The sequence below is a fragment of the Neodiprion lecontei genome, chromosome 7 (assembly GCF_021901455.1).
Source record: "Neodiprion lecontei isolate iyNeoLeco1 chromosome 7, iyNeoLeco1.1, whole genome shotgun sequence".
Classification (NCBI taxonomy): domain Eukaryota; kingdom Metazoa; phylum Arthropoda; class Insecta; order Hymenoptera; family Diprionidae; genus Neodiprion; species Neodiprion lecontei.
Genome location: NC_060266.1, coordinates 21889438 through 21904541, shown reverse-complemented (window position 1 = coordinate 21904541; position 15104 = coordinate 21889438). Strand labels below are relative to the sequence as shown.

Here is a 15104-nt window from a genome sequence, read left to right as displayed (position 1 = left end):
CACCTCCTTTATATACAATAATAATGAAACACCGAAAGAGGAGACGGAGCTTGGAAGCTTTACCTGTCAAACGCGGCATATATATGCGGGAGGTTTTTTTCTTTCTTTCTTTCTTTTTTTTTTTCTTCTTCTTTCCTTCTTTGTAGGCGCTGTGAATTTTTCCCGGACCTAACGGAACTCGAAAAGTACATGATAGCGAGTTGGAACGGCTTGGAAAACTTTTATTGTCGGAAAGTGATGTCACATACATACAATGAGCAAAGGAAGTATTTTTCCCATCTCTCGTCTCTCCGTAAATCCCACAATCAGAGCGCGGAAGAACATTCCGCTACGTCGCTAACAAGCTGTTTTCCCGTTTCGACGTATCTATTCATGTAAATGTGCGTTACAGCTCGAACAATCTCACAATAATGATAATAATAATAGTAATAATGATAACGATAATAATAACAACAACAGCAACAATAAAAAGACAAAAAAAGAAAACCTGTCAATTATCAGACTGAGCGATGAAATTATTTTGTCGTTGTTCTTTTTCCGTTCGTTTCGTATCGAACAAATTTAATTGACTCGTAAGGTGAAAGAAGAAACAAAAAAAAAAAACGAACGTAATAAAAACACTCGTTACGCCATCGTATATATATGTATACGCATTTGGTCCAATGAAATAAACACGCGACAAATAAATAAACAAACAAATTCCCTGCTCTATGGTTTTTACGTATGTTTTTTCTTCTTTTACCAAAACTGTTAATTTCGGAATCGAACAAAAAATTTGAACAAAAGAAAAACGCGCGCGCACACACACACACACACACACACACACACACACACACACACACGCACGCACACAAATAAGAAAAAAAAAAACAGACATAAACAAAATTTATACCAGAACGATTATTCACGCTCGGTGTGAGAAAAAAAACTTTCAATCAATTTTTATGAAATAAAAATGATGAGCAAAAGAAGACGACAAAAAAAAAAAAATCAGCGCCTCACAACCTGCGGCGAAATAAATTTCGAGCCACCGAGAAGAGCTGCCGCCGGGGGTGTGGAAAAATCAGGGCCGGCCTTCGGTGGGGGCGGGAGAAAAAATAAATAAAGAACTCAGCGAGCGTAGGGAGAAGTTAACAGGCGAAGCGTGCAAAGCGAGGCTCAGCAGCGCGAAAAGGCGGCGGATTAAAATTCAAGACAAAGATCTCGAGACATCGAGGCAAACCAGCCAGCCGACGATATAATCGGGAGAGCCCGAAACCCTGCACCCTCGCTTTCTCTCTCTCTCTCTCTCTCTCTCCTACCCTTCGCATTTCCCTACTTGCGTGGTTAAGTGGTGTAACAGAAGACATAATAAGCGGATAATTCCGTTAAACGGATTATGTTAAACAGAGCGAAGAAGCTTGTTGTTGGGTACAGGGATGAAGGCTTTGGAAAGGGATGACCGCCCCGGTGGAATAAAGAATGCGAAACACGGCTAGCGGAACATCGGTTCAACCAAAAACCGTCCCGTCAACTGTTTTCACAATTCGGACAACAACGTTTACAGACATAATAGGATTCGCGGTCGGCCGACGTTTCAGCGAGAATCGTATGTTATGCGAAATTGAATTTTCACCGTTTCCCGTTTTCTTGATTTTTCACTCTTCTTCGTCCATTTTCATCTCCGTTTTTTTTTTTTATTTGGAGAGGATTTATTCTACGGATCGTACAACATGCTAAACAGCTTTACAAAATTTTGGAAACAAAGATAAATAAATGATCAATGCAGATATTATATAAGGCCGGTTCTACGTACAGATTCCGATACTGACATTCTTAGTTGCTTCACAGCTCAGACACAAACCCATTTTTTCAGGTAGAGATTATTCCCGTACTGTTTAACTTTACCGACCTTCGATAAGGTCATCAAAAAAAAAAAAAAGATGGTTTGCGTCTGAGCTGTGAAGCGGTAAAAATGTCGGTAAGATGTCGGTATCGGAATCTGCACGGGCAACCGGCCTTGTGTATCTACTTATAAAATGACGATTCGAACACGGTCGCATAGTTATAAAGAGAAAAATAACAAAAATAAAAAAAAGAATTAAATCCTGCACGAATTTTATTAACAGATTTAAAAAGAAAAAAACAGTTTCATCGTCAATCGTTTCAGAGCAATAACACTGTTACATCTGCATAAAAATCAATTATTTCCTCCAAACTAATTGGCCAAAATTTTTATTTCTGTTTTATAAACGAATTTTAAAAGTCACGATTCCCGGATAAATTTTCAATCACATGTGAGCTTTGCATCTAAGATAATAAAAAAAAAAAAGAAAACTGAAAACTGTTCGTACCAGCTTACATATTTTAGTAAAACCTAATATTGAATACAATCGTAACGATGTGCTTGTATAAAACTATTGCAGAACCGTTTCGATATGACATATAATATACTATGTATTATCGACAAGTCTACAGTAAAAATAATAATAATAATAATATAATAATAAATACGATAAAAATAATGACAAATCGAAGAGCAATCGAAATTTCACATCTCATTTGAATACACACGTGCAGAGATGATCGTGTACGATACGTGAGAGAACAATAATAATACCTTGTGTATACGTACATACATCGAGACGTACCTACACCCCTATACAGCGAAGCCATTCGACGTTTCGCAAAGTCGTTAAAAAGCTCTTTTACATCTTTCCTGGGAAAATTTATGAGTTGTTTTCCAAGCGAAGAAATTATATAAAAAGAAGACGCGCGCCTTTTACCGGCGATTATATTACCAAAGTATTTTATAACTTTATGTACATATAAATAATATACATATACATATATATCTCGTTATCTTTTTCTCAACCCCGTATTGCATTTGTAAATGTTTAACCCGATGAAAAGATCGCGTGACACCCGCGGTTTCAATCCCTGCAAATATCATTTCATCACATACGATGAATACTTGTAAGTTTCTCTCCGAGGATCCAAGGATATCAATAATAAACTATGCAGCTAACGTCAGACGAGAAACATATGTGGGTGAAGAAAAATAAAGATTGTAACGTATAAGGTACAAGAAGCTAGCCGACATAACAAGTACCTACACAACAAGTAAAAGCTTCTTCGTCAAGTGTCCTGTTATTATATTTATAATTATTCTTTCACTCGGGAGAGGAAAATATCAAGATTTCTTTGAGCGTATTTATTTCGTTTACTTTCGTAAAAGATACCGGTTTTCTTTCCTTGTTAAACCTATAAGAGTAACGATATTACAATTACGAAGAATATTGCAATTTGCGTAACCGGATCCTGATATTGTTCGCAACATTGTTTGCAACGGGTGTCGAAGAAAAAAAAAAAAAACATCCCTATATATTGCGGAGTAAGAAAGAAGAAAACTGGTGTTTAATTTATTTATTTTTTGTTTTTAACTCGAAGTTGGGATGGGAATCAATTTTACACACGGCGCTGCATTTTTTGAAAATTTTTTGAATTTTTTTTTTAAATGGAAAAACTACAAACTTGGGAGAAGAAAAATACGGTAAACATTGAGATCCCATTATGGTGCGATGCCTCGAAAATCACATTTCAAATCATAGAATATGTGTGAATTTTTCGAGATTTGAACAAAAAAAAAAAAATTGCGCTCTCGAAATTGGTTTTTACTATTTTTTTTTTTTTTTGTTTTTTCAAGTTTCACCGGCGGTTAAAAAAATCTGAAAATAAAAAACCCGTTTGAATCGTTAAAAACACCGTACAAAAAAAAAAAAAAAAAAAAAATGATTAAAACCAAAGGGCCGAGCGAGGTGTACGGACGGCTAATTCGACGCGGAATGCCACGTACAAACACATCAAGGTTCAATATTCTTCACCGAGCCTACATACAGTTATAGGCGAGATTCCAAGATTGGAGAAAAAAGAGTACAGGTATACATGCATGCCTATAACCCGAAAGCGCTGGCGAGGGAGCCATGAAATCGTCTGAAATATGGCGTAAAGTAGAATGTTAACATACATACTACAATATAGCTACATGTAATACTTTGTACGTATAATTGTAGAGAGTGGGTACAATGAGTCCACAGTCGGGTTGGATATCGCGCGAAGCGCGTAGATGTATAATATAGTTGCCGGGATTTACGGGGATGTGGGGTAGACGGTGAAAATCTCGGGGGTTGAGGTTCAACCACCGAAACGGCATAATCTCTTTTCTCATTGTTTGGTTATAACCACCGCTACGGTTAAACAATTTCTTCAACTCAAGATACTTATCTCTCGCCTGTTATCACAGTTATAGAACGGTGCGCGCACAACGTGATAGAATACTTCCGCAAATTCTAACCCCGTTCGTTAGTATATTATACCGGGACGATCTCTTGAAACTTGAGAATCAAACTGCGCACGCGCGAGCTTTCAGCCGTCAAACTCTGTTCCTGGCGGCGATGTGGTCGAAACACGAATTTTCGAGGTTAGAATCTCAAATAATTGAGGTGGTGTCTCGGAAAGGTTTGGCAAGCATTTGCTGTCGGGTCGGAAAGTTGATTATTCAAAGAACGGTCGGAATTTAATGCTTACGCTCTTTGAAAATTCAAACGTACACATTTTTCGTAGGTTGGCCCGCCTGCATCTCGGACAAGAATATCGCTGCGGGAAGATTTCGCCGACCAATGAGACTTAATTATTTGGCGCATGCGCGGTCGGTTTTCAAGTTTCAACGGATTGTCCCGGTACACACGTAGTTACCTTATACCGTTGTAAAAAGCATCAAAAATTGGATTTAATTTCAGACACTCTTAGAGTAAAAAAACATACTTCGCTAACGATACTTAAACTAAGATGACGAATAGTATTTTCTTGTGAATATTTTGACAATAGAAAAGATAACATTACGTCAATACGTCAAGTAACTTTGCACAAATCGATAATATTCAAAAATTTATACACTTTTATTACAGATATTTTTCTCAATAGTAAAAGACACCCTTGGTTCTGACAGATCGATCCACGCGTAACGACTGAAAACCGCTCCGTGCGAAATGATTTCAATTTTTTTCACCCCCAATTTTCTTTCAACCCTTTACCTTTTTCACCACCTCCAACGATATCTCGCTCGTACAAGTAGGTTATAGAGGTATAAGTTTTGTCTTTTGAGTGATCGACGGCAGCGGGCGCAGGTAGTATAGGTACCTACTTATAGTCGAGAGAAGCGCCCCCCATCCACCCCCGAAGCTTTTCGCCGTTGAGTCAGCTTACATCTACGCGTGACGGGAATAGGGATACTCGACCCACGTGCCGAGGCCCGACTTTGCGGGTTTTCGGGTAACGTGAACCCGAGACTCCGTCATCAACCCCCAATATTCGATACCTCGCCGCCACTCACGGCCCCGCGCGAAAAAAAAGAAGGGAAAGAGAAGGAGGAAAAGAATAAAAAAAAAAAAAGAAAACGTAAGTGGGCATATCGAGGGTTACCTACCGCGATTCGACGACATTTTTCCCGCGGTTTACGGCGGGATTTTAAGCCTTTGCCGTCAAACGTCATTCTGCTGAGTCAACTTTTGTAACACGACAGTATTGCGTGTATGGTTTTTTTAAGGGTCGCTGATTGCGAATCAGGTTTCAGAAATTTCAAGACGACGGATCAAAATTTGAAATTTGATCCTGAGGTTTTCGGGATCGTTGATTGGACGCGCTGTACCGAATTTTCGAAATCTGATTTCAAATTAGTAATCAGCGACCCCGAAAACCCCTGGACAGGGTTTTTTCTCCGTATTCGAACGAATTTCAAACTTTAGTCCGCCATTTTGAATTTATTAAATCCGATTTCAGATTCTTAATCGGCCATCCTGAAAACTTATAATTTTTCTAAACTATAATGTATACGTGTAGAGGAGTAATTTTCTCGGCAATGAATTATTCCTTCAAAGTTCACGATTTTTTTTTCAATAAATTAGTTTCTAGCAATAATAATACGCATTATATCGTAATAATTACTCTCGAGTATTGAAAATCTATAGTATACTACTAGTATACTATCGGAACTAGCAAATAAACCAAAAAGAAATATGTTGAACAGTTTTCTAATTATACAAAAAATAGATGTAAATTAGTTGGTAACAATATTTATCATTACGACTCGAAGGGTGAATGATGCAGAAAAAAAACGAAAAATCGAAAAGATATCGGGATAATCGAAAAGAAAAAAATTATCATTAATAAATGGAAACATTTTTACGAAGCACTTTTCATAATAACAAACATACAACACTTCAACTTTTTCATGTATATTTTTTTTTCTTCATCCGCCTTGTGAAGAATTCAAATCAGTTGAATGTATTTTTTGTATTCTCTGGTAGGAGCTTTTACGTATAGAACAGGAGAAAAAAAAAAAAAAAACATACCGAGAAAATAAAAATTACAAGTGTTTTCGAAAACGTGAAAATTTGATTCGCAAAATTATCAAAATGTAGAAAGTTCGAGTGGAGAAAATTGAATATACAGAGAGATAAAATCTAGAAGAACAAAATCTAGAATCTGTAAACGATTCTATATTATCGATTTTTCTACTTCTCCATAAATCAACTTTCTACATTTTCAAATTTTTCAAAACGAGTTTTCGCTTCTGAGAATATTCAACGTAGTGGCCTTTTTATTTTTCGATCTTCCTGTATTTTCACCTCACCAATCGCATAGCGCATATTTCAAAAAACCGTATTTCGACTGTTATATTAATATATTCTTTTTCAAACGCGTATCGTTGAATAGTCAAGATATATTGACGGAAGAAATTCCCGTCTGCTGAGATTTTTTCACTCGCATATTTAACACGCCGTTAATTGAGAATGAGAATAAAAAAAAAAAAAAGGCTGCAACTGTCATTTTTTTTCTTTTCATAAACAAATATGCGGCAAAGAGAAAATACCGTTTTTCCGTTTTTCGAAATTCCTTGTCGCACACCCTCAGACCCTTTTTTAATTCTCCTCTTTAATTACGCTGCACGTTAAACAAAGTAAAAACAAAAAACAAAAAGCGACAAAAAAACCGACAGAGCCAAAATAAAAATTTGCCACTCGCATTTAGGAGCATAAAACAGGTCGCGTGTATAACGCGTGGTGTTTTGCAACGCGCATTGATCATGCAAATTCGTTATACGAAAGAAAGGTGATGAAAAAACGTTTGCAAGCTGGATTAAAAGCCCGAGTGTTCCGCCGGTTCGCCTTCCACTTGACATACTATATACGTTTTGCGTTTTTTGTACTTTTTTCACCTTCCTCCATACGTGGACTCACCCTTTATTTCCAACCCGACGTTTCGCCAAGTTTTTTGAAAAATCAGACGAAAAGGCACGAAACGCTCTTCTTGTAGTTCTTATTCCTTTTTTTTTTTCACATTCAAGTTCTTCGTACAACCTTTTCTTTCTACGTACGTTTCACAAAACGTAAAACAATTATACGATGAGTGTAGATAATAGGGGCGGGGTTGAAATTCCGAATTTTAAGAATTCCGAAAGCGCTAAAATCCAAATTTCTTCGTCGCGAATCTTGAATTAAAGTAATCAAACTTTGAAGAAACATCAAAGTTTCGAATGTTCGTAAGCCCGACGTTCAAAAAATTTTGAAAGGTCAGAATTCAAAGTTCTCCAAAAGTGCAATAGCGAGAAAATTTAAAAATCTGAAACACCGAAATTCCGAACGATCCAATACTTTCAATTCCGTGAATTTCTGGCGCTGTGCGAGCATATCTTAATTAGTCGAAATTTCACTGTATAAAAACTTAATTTTCCGTCATTTCGCTCAATCGTAACTTAAACTTCAAAACACATCGAGCCGTCTGCATTCCGTCTTGCAATCGAAACTTTTTCTTGTTTCTTCAAAGTTCGACTTGGCCGCCTCAACTTTCGCCACCAAATAATTCCGAATTTATCATTTTTCGGAACTTTTCAAATTCGCAACTTCATATCGGCCCCACATGTAACACACGCGTATCTAGCAATAAGCCTGTAATTAGAATTACTTAACGCAATGATAATATTATTGCGCCACAGCCGGTAGGCGGGATTAATCGAGTTGTACGCGTGTTTCGTTTCCTCCTGGCTATATTGAAATTCATATAATACAAAGATCTGTGCGCGTGTGCGTTTGTCGTTGATATCGTTTCGTCTAATTGTAACACGTTTCTATCCTATGCTCCAGGTGTCGACCAGCACCGGTATCCTGTCTCACTTCGTGAATTTGAAAATCGTAATACCGGAGGCGTTCATATTGGGTAGCGGTGAGCATCACGTCGACGTTGGATCCATAATTAATCTCGTTTGCATTATCGAGAAGGTGAGTTAATCATCCGCACATACATATAAATATACATACATATATATATATATATATATATATCGGTGTGCATACACACGCATGTAATTTACTCGTTATAACCCAGCAGTAATTAAGCTTAGATATATGGATGTGCACAAGCTGACACCGCCTGACAACTTCCCTTGCATAAATAGCATGCATCACGTGTCTCTTCGTAACAATTATCCGTCATTTCATCTGTTCCTTATTCACGTAGCTATAATTGAACCAAACCACGGTAACGAAAATTATTATAGAATCGAGCACATTTATTTATATATTTTTTCCTCTCTCTCTCTCTCACGTATTCGTTGAAATCTTGTTATTTAAATAATTAAAAAAAACAGCCAACCGATCTAACCCAAAATCTGAACGGTTCTGAATTTTGAAAAGCCGCGTCGAAATCGAAATCGTCGAAAGAAAGAAAATTGATCGCGTCCGTAAACTCGCACACACAGACAGACATCGATCGAAAAATGATCGGAAGTGTTTCTCTAAATATCGAAAAGTCAGGATCGATTGAAAATTCACGCTTTTCATTTTCGGCTTGCTTAAAACAACCGTCGTTTTTCTCTGAAAACGGTGAACCGGGGAGTTGAAAAGAAAAAAAAAAAAAAAAAAATTTTTAAAAAGAAAAGCTCTGCGCGTAAGTTCCTCCTTACCTCGAGTCTTCGCGAGAACGATCCTTGCAGGTATCGCATTACCCCGTACGCGTATACAGGCTACTTGTCTTTCACCCGCCTTCTTTTACTATACATATTGTATTTTATACACTTTGATGCATATACATGTATAAGTATAGATATATCAGGTATACACGAAGACCTTGTTGGTTAAGGATGGCACAGCGGGTATATCCGTGAAACTCAAAGGCCATTTCGAGCAGCTGTCGTTACCTCTACATCGGCAACAAAACCTCTGCAGATGCCTTCGAACCTTGTGCGGGAGTTGCTTTTTTTTTTATTTATTTATTTTCTTTCTTCTTACGATCGTAGTATAAATTTCAACATCGCGAACAAAGGGGCATCTGAATGAGGGAAAGCTTTTCGCTATTTTTTTTTTTTTTCTTTTTTATTTATCAACAAAAACAAACATAATATATACGATATAATCAAAAGTATCCCGAAAATCGTCAAAAAGAAATTTATAGTTTTTTCACACGTGTTAATGATATTCCCATCATTTTTTTTCCTTCTTTATTTTGCCAATAAAAAAAAAAAAAATTGCAAATGGTAAAACGGTTCCGAAAAATCTGAAAAAATTCTCAAAAATCCCATGTGACGTACAAAAATGTTTCGGCAACCATCCACAGTAAAATGACTTTCGCTTCTAATTTTTTTAACGTTTTTCTTTTCGGCAAAAGCTTGAAAACAGTAAGAAGGGAAAATCGGCCCAGTCCGGATCTAAGCTTAAAAATTTTGACGCAGGATTTTTCAGAATTTTTTCAAACTTTTAATTTTCGTCGGTCGATAAAATCGTTTCTAAATATTGTAGAAAATTCAAATTGAGTCGAAAAAAAGAACAAGAAAAAAAAACCGAGTGCCTTTCAAAGTGAGAACAATCGTAGAAAAAATCGCGCGCCAAATCTGAGAGGTCAAGGGTTAAAGCCCAGATCGAACTGGCGTGGAATGCCCCATATACAAGTATAAGATACAACGAAACTGATCTCGGAAATGGCTGGATGAGAAAATTTTAAACTTACAAAATTTTACAATCAAATAATGGGCATGAAAAATTGCCATGACCCATTTAATTTCAACTTCCGATCCTACCGGAAATAAATCGGTTCTCAATCTTTTACCGCCAAGCATATACCTTTCCTACATACGTTCGTCTACGCATTTCTTAAAAATTTTATAAATTCTTTTCTTCTCCTTCCAACTTTCCTTTCAAAACTTTTCCATTTGCCTGCCAAGTCATATCAGTTAAAAAATTTTCCCTCCATCGTTTTTTCGCCATCATCGCGAAAGTGTGTCGTACAGATCGACGTAATTCTTTCCTTTTCACGGTGATAAAAAGTATCGTGAAAAAACATCAAAACAATATCATTACTCGGAGAAAAACTTTTCAAAATTGATAATATAAATTTTTCAAAATATCCGCAAGTATACAATTTCGGAATATTTTGCTGGAATCTAAGATTGTCGTTAAAACCTGGTGTTTGTCAATTAAACCTACAGATAGCTACGAGAGTGTTCGACTAGTACATACATCGAGATTGAAACTTAAGGCGAAACGTTGGTGAAGTTATACGCGTGTAGTGAAATAAACCGAGTTGAGAAGAAAAGCCATGCAGGAGCCAAACAGCAATTAGCGTAATTAACCCGAAACTAATTAGCGAGTAGGACACCTCATCAAGAAACACACATACTTCGACTTTAGTTTTCGACTGCGTAAAACACGCGTCTATAGAACGAAACGATACAAAGGGTACAAAAGGTATCCTCGCAAATTCTCTTCGCTGAAGTTTCTGCTTTGTACTAAAGTGTTCGGTCTTGTACAAGTATTTGATCCTTTAGTAGGTATATCAGTTATTTACCAAATATCAGAGAGAGCCATTCAATTTTCTCTTATCGTCGAACCGCTGCTGCTGCTGCTGCTGCTGCTCCAATTACGTAAAGGTATGAAAAGTAAGAGAAAAAAAAAAATAAAAAAAAAAATAAATAAATAAAGAAAAAAACCAAGACGAAGCCAACACGAGCCCCGATCGATCCTTTTCTCCGCTTAACGAACCGACGCAATTCGAACTTGGGCAGAGCTGCTGAATGAAATCGAAAGCAAATGTCAAGAGAGTTCGATTTTTTTATTTTTTTTTTTATTTTTTTTTTTTTTTTTATTTTCCAAGCTCTGAGAGCGAGGGATAGGGAAAAAAGAAACGAAGGGTGGCCAATTACACGAAGAGGAGACGTCAACGCGTTCGAACTCGAATTCCAAACCCACTCACGAATCTCGAGGAGACCTTCTGCAACCGTAGAGAGAAGGACTCTTCTTAGACCTTATAAGGTCCTAACCGAACTTAACGCGACTTAACTCGCCTCAACTTCTGAGCTCTGACGTGACTTTTATCGTTAAACACGTTAAAAGGGGAAAACTGTCCGCCTCTTTAAGATTCGAAAGTGCGAAACTGGATATATGCAATTTAGTGACGTTTACGAACGTGGTCAAAGTGGCGACAATTAAGAGATAGTCGCATGTTTTCATAGGTTTGTATAATGCCAGATTGAACGAAGTAAGATTCGCAGATTCGTGGTAGAAAATGGAAGAGAAAAACCCGAGAACCGGACACGTTGGAAGTACGATTAAAAACGATCGTGACATAATTCTGGATCTATTCTTTGCCGGGTCGGTTAGTTATACATAAAATACCATGTACAAAGACCTAAGTCGAAAACGAAGTACGATTATTTGAACCGACAAAAACGTCACCATAAATTTTAAGTGTTTAAAATATCACGATCATATGTTTGAGTGATTGGAATCAGGATTGGTTGTAGAAACTGTTGAGAGGTATCGTACTGTGAATAATAAAATGTCGAATTCAGAGAGAAAGATCAATTCTAGGTAAAACGGTGCATCTGTGAGGTGGTGGTAGAACTGCTCCTAAGAGATGAAACCACAATCGAAATCATTGAATAACCCGTAAGGGTGAAAATTGAGTCCGAAAATGAGAGAAACACTCGAAGGTAGCCAACATGGTTTAAAATCGACTTAGACCTTGTGAAAATGAGTTTCTGATCTAGAATCATCGCCCAAATAAGACGGTATTCTCTCGGTGATAACACAGGTCTGCAAAAAAATATATATTTGTTTTCATCCGCATGGGATGTTTTTGGTAAATATTACGCTTTCTAGTCTGCTGAATCCAAATATGACTTCCGTTTGACTTCGTCGCTTACGGTATTTTTGCAAAGCGCGAGGTGTTTGCATTAAAAAAAAAAAAAAAAAGCACAAGAATAATGAAAAAAACCACCATTTCATCGCGATAAACTGAACAATATTTCTTGTAAAATTCTTTCGTATTTTCCCCGGTTTCGGTGAGTAAAAATCTTGTAAGAACCAGTATTAAAAAACCTGTGCAATTTTTTAATTGCAAATCTGTATAATCGTTGCAAGCAAAATGAAATCGTACATACAGTACTCTACAAAACATGATCAAACAATTGAACTACAGTTGATACCGATCAGAAATTGTCAATTTAACTCCGTGCAAAAGTGAAGATTGTCAATAAGTATTGAAAAATAAGAAGAAATAAACGAATTCCACTGTATGCAAAAACGTTCCGACTTTTTGCAACACAAGCGTATAAACTTTTTCAATTTACATTTACGTTTCGTCGCAAAATTCCGGGTAAAAAAAAAAACAAAAAAAAAAAAAAAAAAACCTTAAGAAAGAAAGAAAGAAAGAGTTACGATATTACAACTCGTAACAGTATTATTTGTACACGCTTGTACGTTCCGCGAATGAATCGAAGTGAGGAAAAAATGGAGAAAGGGAATGAAAGGAGAGGGTGAAGGGAAGAAAAAGAAAAAAAGAGAAAAAAAAAGGTAACGCGAGAGAGACGATAAGGAGGTACAGCCAAGGAACGGCAATTTCCGTGAGCTTAAAACGATTTACTCGTTGAAATTTGGCCTCTTGTAGTCACTCGGGGAAATCGAGTCGTTAAAAGTTCCCACGGGACACTTCGGGGGCCCGGGAATGTATATAGCTCGTGTATAAGAAGGCGACCGAGGAGGTGGTATAAGGTCTTCGCCTGGCTACCCGGATGACTTCCTCGGTAAGTGATTGACTCGACCCCTTCGAGCAGCCCCTTATTCAGTGGCTATCAGATTGACGCCCTTCTCTCAGTTTCATTTTCTTCTTTCTTTCTTTCTTTCTCTATTTAAATTTTTTTTTCCTTCCTACTTTATATATACATATACATATATATATATATATATATATATATATATATATATATATATATATATATATATATATATATATATTTTCTCACCCTTCTTACCCCCGTTCCTTACCGTTCATCCGGCTCTTTATAGATATAATACATGGATATAATGAGAGCAGTTTTAAAGGCGATGGCTTCAAGAAGCTTTATTCAAAAAAAAAAAAAAAAAACTCGCATGCAATAGGAACAAGAAAAAAAGAAAGAAAACGCGGGAAAAACAGCAAAGTAATTCGAGTGAACCAACTGCTCGTTACAAGTACAGAAAGACTGACAATCAAAATGGAAAACAAACCCGCAAATACCTCTCTCTTCTTCTCCCTATCCGATGTTATACGATGTCAAACTACCAGATCCGTAGGTTAAAAGTTAGGTGAGGTTATAAGTCGAGTCAAGTTAGATTGGGTTAGGTTAGCTTAGGTTCGTTTAAGTTGGGTCAGGTTACACTTTTACAGGATACGGTGCAACCACCCCCCCCCCCCCCCCCCACCCCACCCACCACCACCAGACCTTGTTTGCGGCAAAAGCTCGTCGTCGAGTGTCTTCTCTTCCTCCCTTGCAGTTCTACCGTATAGTTTCAATGAACGTGCAACAACGCGAGGTTGTACAGGCAGTCAGGTACATAAAGTCGAGTAAAGTCAAGTGGAGTAGAGTAGAGAGTCGAGTGTCTCTCTCTCTCTCTCTTTTTCTCTCTCTCGTCATCCAAGTGCAGAAGCTCAGCTCTTCCTTTTCTCCGAATGTACTACACACAACTCACGTAGATGATAATATAATCTACGGTAGTTTTGTTTCCCGTCCGTTAAATATCCTTATATAGTCCGGCAATTGTGTAACGAAATTTAACCATGCGTCTATTGCATCTCGTTACGCACGCCTACGTTAGTTTTACGATTTTTCTACGTGCAGTATTCGCAGTGTTGAAAGTCAGGTAATTTTAGGGGGAAATAGGAAAATGCTTTTTGCAAAAATGAGGAATGTAATGGGTTTGCAATATTTTTTTCGTAGTACCGGACAAATATAACGAAATCAAACACACACGCTAGGGTGGTCCTTAAAATGATCGATATTTAATTTCAAACGGCTGACTCGAAAATCGCCTCTCCGCATCATTGAAAAATAATACCAAAATTTTTTTTTTGCACATTTTTTTCGCAACTCTAAACCGTGCCTCAAAGAGGGTGGATTCCGTTAAACCCTTTCAGTGGCGCATCGGATCTATCGAACGAATTTTGATGAAATTTGGTTACGGACGGATTTCTTGGGTCACTGATTACAAATCTGAACTCAATATTTGAAAATTAAAAATGGCGGATCCGATATCGTGGAACGAAATCCAAAAAGTCAATTTCATTCCGATAAAACTTGGTACTCGGGGATTCCCGAGGTCGCTGATCACGAATCTGAACTGAAGATTAGAAAAATTCAAAATTTTGGATCCGATATGGCGATATCAAGTGACTTTTTGGGTTTTGTCCACCATATTGGACCCGCCGCTTTGAATTTTCAAATTTTGAGTACAGATTCGTAATCAACGACCCGCAAAACCCCCTTACGCCAAATTTCATCTAAATCCGTTCGATAGACTTGACGAGCCCCTGAAAGGATTGAATGGAATCCACCCGCTTTGGGACACGGGTTAAAGTTGAGATAAAAAATCTGAAAAAAATAGAGAATTATTTTTGAGTCATGTGGAGACGGAAAATTAAAAAATGACCTTTTCAAGGGATTAGCGAAAAAGGTCAAGAAATTAACGAAAAACGAAGTAAAAATGGAAAGCAGAGGCGGAAAAGCTTCACCCTTGTAATCCTACCTTACAGGCGCAGGA

General features: G+C 37.3%; 1 protein-coding gene across 1 annotated transcript in view; it reads left to right on the top strand.

Moving 5' to 3' along the window:
• Positions 1–15104, top strand: part of LOC107228039 (hemicentin-2) — a 155352-nt gene that overhangs the window by 119104 nt on the left and 21144 nt on the right. Inside the window, exon 5 of the mRNA XM_046745253.1 lies at positions 8181–8315. Coding sequence (XP_046601209.1) covers positions 8181–8315 — 135 coding nt within the window. The remainder of the gene's footprint in view (positions 1–8180; positions 8316–15104) is intronic.